Source organism: Curcuma longa, chromosome 2 (genome assembly GCF_044706935.1).
Source record: "Curcuma longa cultivar G26 ecotype Majalengka, Jawa Barat chromosome 2, ITB_CL_G26_1.1, whole genome shotgun sequence".
NCBI classification, from domain to species: domain Eukaryota; kingdom Viridiplantae; phylum Streptophyta; class Magnoliopsida; order Zingiberales; family Zingiberaceae; genus Curcuma; species Curcuma longa.
This window is the reverse complement of record NC_133862.1, coordinates 8,473,790-8,483,701: the sequence shown is the minus strand read 5'-3', so window position 1 is coordinate 8,483,701 and position 9,912 is coordinate 8,473,790. Positions and strand designations below refer to the sequence as shown.

The window sequence follows — 9,912 nt, the reverse complement described above, 5'->3', positions numbered from 1 at the left end:
TATATCTTACCGTGTAACCTACCTTCACCACGAAGAGAAGCTTCAGTGAAACTGACACATCAGCCGTAGAGATGAAGGCCATATCAGGAAATGCCTCAATTACCGTGCTCACAGGAAGATATAAACATTGGATTCATGTTTAACAAAATGCCAATCCATGATGTGTATTTGTCACCTTCGTCCATCATTCGAGGACGAGATTCCACCTTTTTTTGCAGAAAAGAAAACGAGTTCCCCTAGATTCGCTTGAACTTACGGAACACGAAATTGCATATCTAGTGTTGACAGTGGAAAAAAACCCATAAATTATGAAGGAGCTAACAAAACCACATGCTTCGCTTGTATGACCACGTGATACGTTGACTTTTGATCGTTGGATCTGCTGATTTGTAACGGCGTACAAGGATTTCTCAATTCTCTCGGCTTCCACCATCGCAAATTCGCAATTCGTCCGTAGTCTCCCAAGAGGTTTAAGCTTTGATCTTTTCCTGCTTTTGCGATCCCGATCATGGCGGAGATCCTTTCTGTTTTCGCCGGCAGGTGCATGAGCAAACTTCTTAGTTTTGTCGAGGGCGAGGCGACCAAGATCCTCGGAGTCAAGGACGACCTCAAGAAGCTCCAACGGAGGCTGCTGCGAGTTCGAGGCGTTCTCGAGGACGCCGAGAAGAAGCGGCACGGGAGCGCAGAGATCGACGCTTGGGTGAGGGAGATGAAAGACATCATGTACGATGTTGAAGACTTACTCGATCTCTGCAAGACAAAGGCTGAGGAGCTGTTGGTAAGCCATTCATCACTCCCTTCCGCTTCTGACTTTTCTTGCCTTCAACTTGCTCGTCAAATTGCCAACAAGGTGACGGAAGTCAACGATAGGCTAGATGAGATCTCACAGGACAGACATGTGATGTCTCGGTTGCATGAAATCGATCCCTCTATTCATGACAGTGGCATCAACCCTCGTGATACCTCACCTTTAGTCATCCAGTCTGACATCGTCGGGACTCAAATTGAAGAGCTTTCTGAGAGCCTTGTGAAATCCCTGATAGCAGAAAAAGACGAGGGATGGAAGATTTTTGGCATAGTAGGGATGGGTGGGATAGGCAAGACAACGCTTGCTCGTAATGTCTACAATGACAGCAGGATCCATGACTACTTTCCGAGGAAAACTTGGCTTTGTGTTTCTAAAAATTTTTCGGGCAACGAGTTATTGAAAGAACTGATTAGAAGTGTTGGGGGAGATCATGGAGAGGCTAGAAGCAAGGCTGAATTGGAACTTATACTTTCTCATCTCCTACCAAAGAAGTTCTTCATTGTGTTAGATGATCTGTGGAATGCAAACGTGTGGGAGGATCTACTGAGAACTCCTTTTAAATGTTCTTCTGGTGGAATCTTGATCACGACAAGGGATGACAGGGTGGCGAGACAAATGGGAGCCAGCATTCATTGCGTTGAGAAGATGGATGAGCTCACTAGTTGGATGCTGCTTTCCAGAATGGTTTCTAGAGATGGAGAAGATGAAGAGCTGTGCAAACTAAAAGCAATTGGGGGAGCAATTGTCAAGAAATGTGACGGTCTTCCTCTTGCCATTAAGACAGTTGCTGGTGTTTTGAGGTCCAAGGAAAGATGCGAGAAAGAATGGAACAAAGTTCTTGAAAGTGAAATATGGTCAATGAATCAACTTCAAGAAGAACTGCCAAGAGCTCTATACTTGAGCTTTGAGGATTTACCATCACACCTCAAACAATGCTTTCTCTTTTGCTCATTATATCCTGAAAACAGGTCAATGTATTATGAGGATCTTACTAGGTTTTGGATTGCCGAAGGATTTGTGAAACCACAGGAAGATAGATTGTTGGAAGATTTAGCCAAGGGCTACTATGAAGAATTGCTCGGAAGAAACCTTCTACAACTGGATCCCTTCTGTTGGCATAACAGCCAGGTGCAGCATGCATGGACTTTTAAGGTCCTTAGCAGTTTATTTGGTAGAAGAGGAAAGTGTTTCTATTAGCAACGGGGAAAGACTAGAAAGACCAAATTCTTTGACAAAAATTCGTCACCTGTCAGTATCAGACATGGGTGAGGAGGTTGCAGTTCCTGAAGAGGTAGTCAGTCAGAAATGTTTGCGCACTTTACTGGTCTGGAACAGTTTGAAGACGAAGAGGATTGGGGCTGACCTATTTGAAAAGCTGGGCCAACTAAGGGTTCTAAGTATTTATGACACTGAGATTGATAGAATTCCAGATTCCTTGGGAAATCTGATACAGTTGAGGTACTTGGATCTGGATCGAACAAATGTTCAGTCATTGCCACAGTCAATTGGATGCCTCAGAAACTTGGAAATTTTAAATCTTCAAGGCTGTAGATTTTTGCACTACCTTCCTGATGCCATCACAAAGTTGCAGAATCTAAGATGTCTTCGTGTGGACAAAACTCCTCTAAATCATTTACCCAAAGGAATTGGGAACTTGACAAAAATCAACCATCTTGATGGCTTTCTGATAGGCCATGAACGAGATACACAAGGCCAAGTCGAAGACTGTGCATTAGATGATCTGCAGTCACTTAACGACCTGAGGTTTCTGCATGTGACGGCATTAAAGAGGGCTCGCAGCGGATCTTTGGCACTTGCTAATAAAACCCTTCTTAAACATTTGCATCTAAGTTGGTTGTCACCTTGTGTGGAGGCTGATCTCACACGATTTGGGAACTGGGCAACAAATGGTTTCGCAAAGAGTTACAGTGAGGTTTTTCCTCCTTCAAGCCTAGAATGTTTTTCAGAGGAAGAGAACCAGAGGAATGTGAGGCTCTTTAATGAGCTTTCTCTGCCATCAAGCCTAGAGTGGCTTTCAATCTACCATTTTCTTGGTCAGGAATTGCCAAAATGTATGGACAGATGCATGCCAATGTCTTTCCCCAATCTGCAATCTCTCCTCCTTCATTGTTTCATATCGTGTACACAGCTTCCTGTACTAGGCCAGTTACCCCAGTTGAAGGATCTATCCATAGCAAGAGCTGAAGCAATAGTTACCATTGGACCGGAACTTCTCTACGGTCAGTCACCATCGACGACACTAGTAGCATTCCCCAAACTTCATTTTCTGGAATTCTTGATAATGCCCAACTGGGAAGAATGGTCGTTAGGTGAGACTGAGACTGCAATAGCACAAGAGCTGAAACTGTTGCCTTCTCTGAGAAAACTGTCTGTCTCAAACTGCCCAAAGCTGAAAGCTCTTCCTGATGGTCTGCATCACGCGACCAACCTACAAGAATTGAGCATCTATCGTGCGCATGAGCTACGGGAAGTGAAGAACCTCCCATCCTTAACTACTAAGCTTTGCCTCGGAGACAACAAGAAACTGGAAAAAGTGTCCAACCTTCCCATGTTGAAATCACTGATCGTTAGATCTTGCCCGCTGCTGAAACAAGTGGATAGTTTGAGTTCATTAGAAATGCTTGAGCTACTACATAATTCTTCCCGGAGACTACCGGAAACATCGTCGGACGCATCATTGCAGCACCTCAGCCTTGATACGCAAGAAGATCCCCTCCCAGTTTGGCTACCGGAACTGCTTGAGCAGAACATGAAGGGTTATGCTGCATCAGGTGTGCTGCTTGTCAAGTGCAGCTTGTCGCTGCTTCGTAGATGCTGCAAGGACGGCCCTTACTGGGATACCATTCAACAGTTGCCCGGAGTGATGATGAAATCTGAAGAAGGGAGTGCATACATGACGTATACCAAAAATCCATTCAAGTATGAGAGTAATGCATCATTCCATTGTTAATCATTTTTCTTCTTTGTAATAGATTCGTCTAATTGTATGCTATCCTTGTAATAGATTCATTCTACTTTTGTTTTAAAAAATGGAAATTAGTTTTTTTTTTTTTTTTTGAAGTAGCCCCAAAGATTCTCCTGAGAGTTGGGGCAAAAGCGTATGTGAAAGTGCACACCTTCCTTTCTGTTCCTTTGATTTAGTACAAAAGCCAACAACCAATTTGCCTGTTGAATTGTAGAAAACACATCCATACGATTTCACCTCAAAATGACCAAAAAAAAAAAAATCCTCCACCTTTAACATTAAGCTCAGTACACTTGAACAGTCCTTGACATGTTAAAGGGACCAACTGCACTCTTTCTTTGAAATTGTAACTCAATGACCTCACCTTTGTTCAATTAAGGAAGTCCTATCTAGAAAAAAATAAAATTGTTGGAATAAAACCGTAAATAAATCGAACGTTCATGAATAAATTTGGTATTCAATTTAGTAAGAATTTATTTATATTCATTCAATACACATAAGATCAATTAAATGAATAAACTTGAATAACTCGTTAAATTAAACAAATAAACTTGAATATATATATGTTCATTTCATTAATATTCGTGATCAATATTCATGAATAATATTCATGAACAACGTTCATGAATAATTATTTGTGAACATAAAATTTTTTAAAATAAATAAATAAATTTATATTATCAAACTTAATAATCAATTAAATAAATTTAAAATGTAAAAATTTAAACAATCAAGTTTGAATTGAGAATTTAATAATTTTTAATGAACCGATTAAAATTAAACTTGAACCAAACTAAAATTTAAAAATAAATAAGTCAAACTTGAATAATAATTTTATTGGTTTGGTTCATTTTAATTTAATTTAATTTTATTAGTTTATTAAATAAATTTAAACATCATTAAAATTGATTTGATTTGACGTTGGAATGCAAAGGAAGCTAACATGATTGCTTAGCAATCAATTGTTTCAATAATTTAGTAGTCCCATTAATATTAGCAACTGCAGTGAAATTTAATGTTGTTAGGTATTTAGATGGACAAACAAGTTAGTTGATGAAAAGTTACCTTAAAAACTGTGGCCTTCCCTTGGGATTCTTCTCTTGTCAAATGCCTCTTCAGCAAAGCTCCATGTCCAAACCCCTCCTTAAATCCACTCCAATGGCGAAAGGCGTCGCCTTTCCTCGCCATTCCGGCCTTTCTACCTCTGTTAAGCCTCCTCCCTCTTCTCTCCGCCCGCGACGCCTTCTCCAGCGTCGTCGCCGCTGATGCCGACCTGTTCTTCAGCGGCCTGCTCCGCAGCTACGGCCTCCCACGGCCTCCTCCCCAAGGCCGTCGATTCCTTCGTCCTGGACCCTGCCTCCGGCATCCTCGAGGTCCAGCTACGCCGCCCTTGCTACGCCCGCTACGACGGCGGCGGCCTCGCCTACTTCGACAGCATCTCACCATCTCAACTGTTTTCTTATTTGCCTTGCAGAGCTCCATGGCAGGAGGAGAGATGGATTCCAGCGCAGCGTCGGTAATAATTAGACCCCCTACAACACCACAATCGTGTCAACATACTTGTCCTTCCACTGCAATCTATCATGGAATAGCTAGCAGCATTTAACGTGGTCTCCTTCCCCTTCCTCTCCTTTCCACCTATCCATCCCCACCATTAATTCGATGATCTTGAGAGCATGGAAGATGAAATAAAAAAAGGGAAAATGATGGGCACCGGTGAAATTTTCACATCTTGACTTGACCATTTTATGTATGATAGTGTACAAACAAATTTAAAGCTATTAATCAGCATCGCCTTCGCCGTTTGGTAATTGATTATATTTTGCTTGGTTCGCCCATCGGGACTCAAGGCCATTCAATGATGCCATTGCCGTCATGAATAAGTTATGAGATGAACATTTGCCTCTTATTCAACGCAACTAGAGTTATTATAATCCGTTTGGATATTATAGCCAACATAATTATGTTCCCGTTGAAATCGCCTCGCGAACGTGTCATCAACCACAGGATGAGCAAGTTGACAGCTAAGGGAGAGGAGAAGAAAACGACGGGACCCACAGTCCCGGGGAGCTCCACAAAGCTGCAAGGATAAAAAGAAGATGAGGACGGAGGCCAGAGATGTCTTGGCTAAGCCGCTCCAACACTTAAGTTAGTCACTAATCCAAAAGAGAAGGAGGAAAGAAATTAGTGAGGATGTTAATTGAATGCATATGATGGTCATGCGTACTTGTATCTGAAAAGAGTGGGAATTATATAGAGGGTCACGAGAGAATAAAGAGAATCTATCGTATCTTAATTAAGAAAAATATCCCTCAGTATAGATCCTGTCAAAAGAATTGTCCTATCTAAGTAAGGAAAACATCTCAACAATGAAAAGTAATATCATTCATCTTAATACGACCTCATATTGTATCCTTATGCCACATGCAGAAAAACAGATAAGGACAAATCATGTCGTTACTGCAAGAAAACAAACCATGTTATCTCATACTGTTATAAATTGAAAAATAAGTTGGAAAGAGAAGAAAAAGCCAAGGGTAAGAAAATTGAGAAAAACGCTGAGGCTGATGTTGTTGAAAATGACTCTGATGGGGATGTTTTGCTGGCTACTGACACTGAACAAAGAGGTAAAAATGAATGGATTCTTGATTCTGGTTGTACTTATCACATGTGCTCTCATAGGGATTTATTCTCTAGTTATGAAACTGTTAATGGTGGAAATGTTTTGATGGGAAATAATGCCTCGTGCAAGGTCGTCGGTAAGGGTACAATTCGAATTAAAACACATGATGGTGTGATTAGAACTTTGACAGGTGTTAGACACATTCTCGAGTTGAAAAGAAATTTGATTTCTTTAGGCAGCCTTGAAGCTCATGGTTGTAAGTATTCAGCTGAAGGCGGAGTATTGAAAATTTCAAAAGGTGCTTTGGTTTTAATGAAAGCTAACCGTTCTGGTAGTTTATATGTGTTGCAAGGTTCTGTTGTTGCAGGTATTGCTGACATTGCTACACCTCCGACTCACCAAGATGAAACAAAGTTGTGGCATATGCGATTGGGCCACATGAGTGAGAAAGGCATGAATATATTATGCAAGAGATGTCTTGTTGGAAGACACACCACCTGTAAAATTGACTTCTGTGAACATTGTGTTTTTGGCAAACAAAAACGAGTGAGTTTTACCAGAGGGATCCATCGGACTAAAGGCACATTGGATTATATACATTCTGATTTATGGGGTCCTTCTCGTGTTCCATCTCATGGAGGCAGACGTTACATGTTGATCATTATCGATGATTACTCCAGAAAGGTTTGGGCTTATTTTCTTCGCCATAAAAATGAGATTTTTCCTACTTTTAAAAGGTGGAAAAGTTTGGTCGAGAATCAAACTGGAAAAAGGTAAAACGGTTGAGAACTGATAATGGTCTTGAGTTTTGTGAAGATGACTTTAATAAGTTCTGTGAAGATGAAGGGATTGCTAGACATCACACTGTGGTAAGGACACCTCAACAGAATGGGGTTGCAGAATGAATGAATAGAACCCTTATTGAGAGAGTGCGGTGCATGCTCTCTCATTCTGGGTTGGGAAAAACTTTTTGGGCTGAAGCAGCATCTACCGCTTGTTATCTTGTTAATCGCTCTCCACACTCATCCTTTGATGGAAAGATTCCAGAAGAAGTATGGTCAAGTAACCAAGTTGAATATTCAAATTTGAAAAATTTTGGTTGTCTAGCATATGTTCATGTTACTGATGGAAAGTTAGACCCACGTGCTAAGAAATGTATTTTCATTGGTTATCCATCTGGGGTGAAGGGTTATCGCTTGTGGTGCCCTGATCCAAATTCTAAAAGGATCATCATTAGTAGAGATGTCACTTTTAATGAAAATGCATTTTTATCTTCTGGAAAAGAATCTGTTGTTTCTTCTACTGACGCAGGCAATCAGGTTGATGCGAGCAAGAAAGTAGATTTTGAAATTCAATCAGACATTCCTAAGCCAACACAAACTTCTTCTGCGGACACACAGTCTAGCTGTGTGCCAGTCTCTACTGATGTTTTTACTGATCCTCAACAACATGATTATACCATAGCGCGTGATTGTCCAAGTAGAGAAATTAGAAAGCCTATTCGGTTTGATGATGAGAGTCATTTTGTAGCTTATGCTTTGACTGTTGCACAAGAGATTAATGGGGATCTAGAACCTCGTAACTACGCGGAAGCTATATCTTGTGGCGAATCGGCAAAATGGTTATCTGCAATGCAGGAAGAAGTGGATAGCCTCCACAAAAACAATACTTGGGATCTTGTTAAGCTTCCGAAAGACAAACGTGTTATCAGTTGCAAGTGGATTTATAAACTGAAGGATGGTATTTCCGGAGTTGAAAATGCAAGATATAAAGCACGGTATGTTGTTAGAGGTTTTGATCAACGAGAAGGTATTGATTTTAATGAAGTCTTCTCTCCTGTTGTTCGTCATACCTCAATTTGGGTGTTGCTTGCTTTGGTTGCCCTCTATGACCTCGAACTTGAACAACTCGATGTTAAGACAGCTTTTCTGCATGGAGAGTTGGAAGAAGAAATTTATATTCAACAACCCGAGGGTTTTGTGGTTCAAGGAAAGGAGGACCATGTCTGTTGCTTGAAGAAATCACTTTATGGCCTTAAACAGTCGCCGAGGCAGTGGATAAGAGGTTTGATTCATTTATGTTGAAATCTGGCTATTCCAGGAGCCTACATGATAATTGTGTTTATTTTCAAAAATTCCCAGATGGATCTTTTATTTACTTGTTGCTATATGTTGATGACATGTTTGTTGCTGCACCTAACATTCTCTTGGTTAACAAGTTGAAGGCTCAGTTAAGCAGCGAGTTTGATATGAAAGACTTAGGTGAAGCCAAGTCGATTCTGGGTATGGAGATTAGGAGAGATCGTCAGGCTGGTGTATTGCGGTTATCTCAAGGGAAATACATCAAGAAAGTTATTGACAGGTTTAACATGCAAAGTTCTAAACCTGTTAGTACTCCTATGGCTGCTCACTTCAAGTTGTCTGTGGTTCAGTCTCCTCAAACTGAGGAAGATAAAAGGCAAATGACTAGTGTTCCTTACTCTAGTGCTATTGGAAGCCTTATGTATGCCATGGTTTGCACTAGGCCGGATTTAGCACACGCTGTTAGTCTTGTCAGCAGGTTCATGCACTGTCCTGGGAAAGAGCATTGGAATGCAGTGAAGTGGATTCTCCGTTATTTGAAAAATACTGTTGATGTTGGTTTGGTGTTTGATAAGAAGTTGCATCCTCATTCTAATCTAGTAGTCGGCTACGTTGATGCTGATTATGCTGGTGATTTAGACCGGAGAAGATCACTATCTGGATATATATTTTCTTTATGTGGTTCGGCCATCAGTTGGTGTGCTTCTCTTCAGTCGATTGCAGCTTTGTCAACCACTGAAGCCGAATATGTTGTAGCGACAGAAGGTGTTAAGGAAGCTGTCTGGCTTCATGGTTTGGTTATTGATCTTGGACTAAATCAAGATGTTCTTACTATATTTTGTGATAGCCAAAGCGCTATACACCTGATGAAGAATAGCATGTACCACAGTAAGATCAAGCATATTAGTGTCAGGCTACATTTTGTTCGTGATACTATTGCAAATGGTGAAGTTGTTGTGAAGAAGATCCACACTGATGACAACCCAGCTGACATGTTAACCAAATCACTTCCTATTGCCAAGCTCCAACATTGTTTGGACTTGGTTGGTGTTCAGCACTGTTGGTTGCCTTTCAAGGCTTTGGATTGGGGGAAAGTTCATTTTTGGAATTTGACGCAAGGCGGAGATTTGTTGAGTATGTGTCAAATTTGTTGGAGCATTTCTTGCCACCTGGCCATATGAAGTTTTATCAAGACTTTTTCTTGTCTTATCGGATTGCTCTCTTATCTTTTCCTTGTTTTCTAGGGATATATATATATATAGTAGTAGTAGTAGTAGTGTGCAGTTTTTTGTAGCATCGATCAGAGTATCGCAGAAGTGATCATCTTGTACTCCCTGTTTTAACATAGTGAACTCTCTTTCTTTCCCGTGGTTTTTTTGCCTCTTAAGAGGATTTTTTCCACGTTAAATCTGGT

At 40.8% G+C, this 9,912-nt stretch overlaps 1 protein-coding gene across 1 annotated transcript in view; it reads left to right on the top strand.

Annotated features, from left to right (window-relative positions):
- Positions 1–499: 499 nt before the first annotated feature.
- LOC141821530 (uncharacterized) overlaps positions 500–9,912 on the top strand; it is a 13,307-nt gene continuing 3,894 nt past the window's right edge. The window contains 7 exon segments of the mRNA XM_074708929.1: positions 500–1,929; positions 1,931–3,756; positions 5,007–5,310; positions 6,225–7,101; positions 7,155–7,286; positions 7,605–8,481; positions 8,559–9,632. Coding sequence (XP_074565030.1) covers positions 509–1,929; positions 1,931–3,756; positions 5,007–5,310; positions 6,225–7,101; positions 7,155–7,286; positions 7,605–8,481; positions 8,559–9,632 — 6,511 coding nt within the window. The 5' untranslated portion in view covers positions 500–508.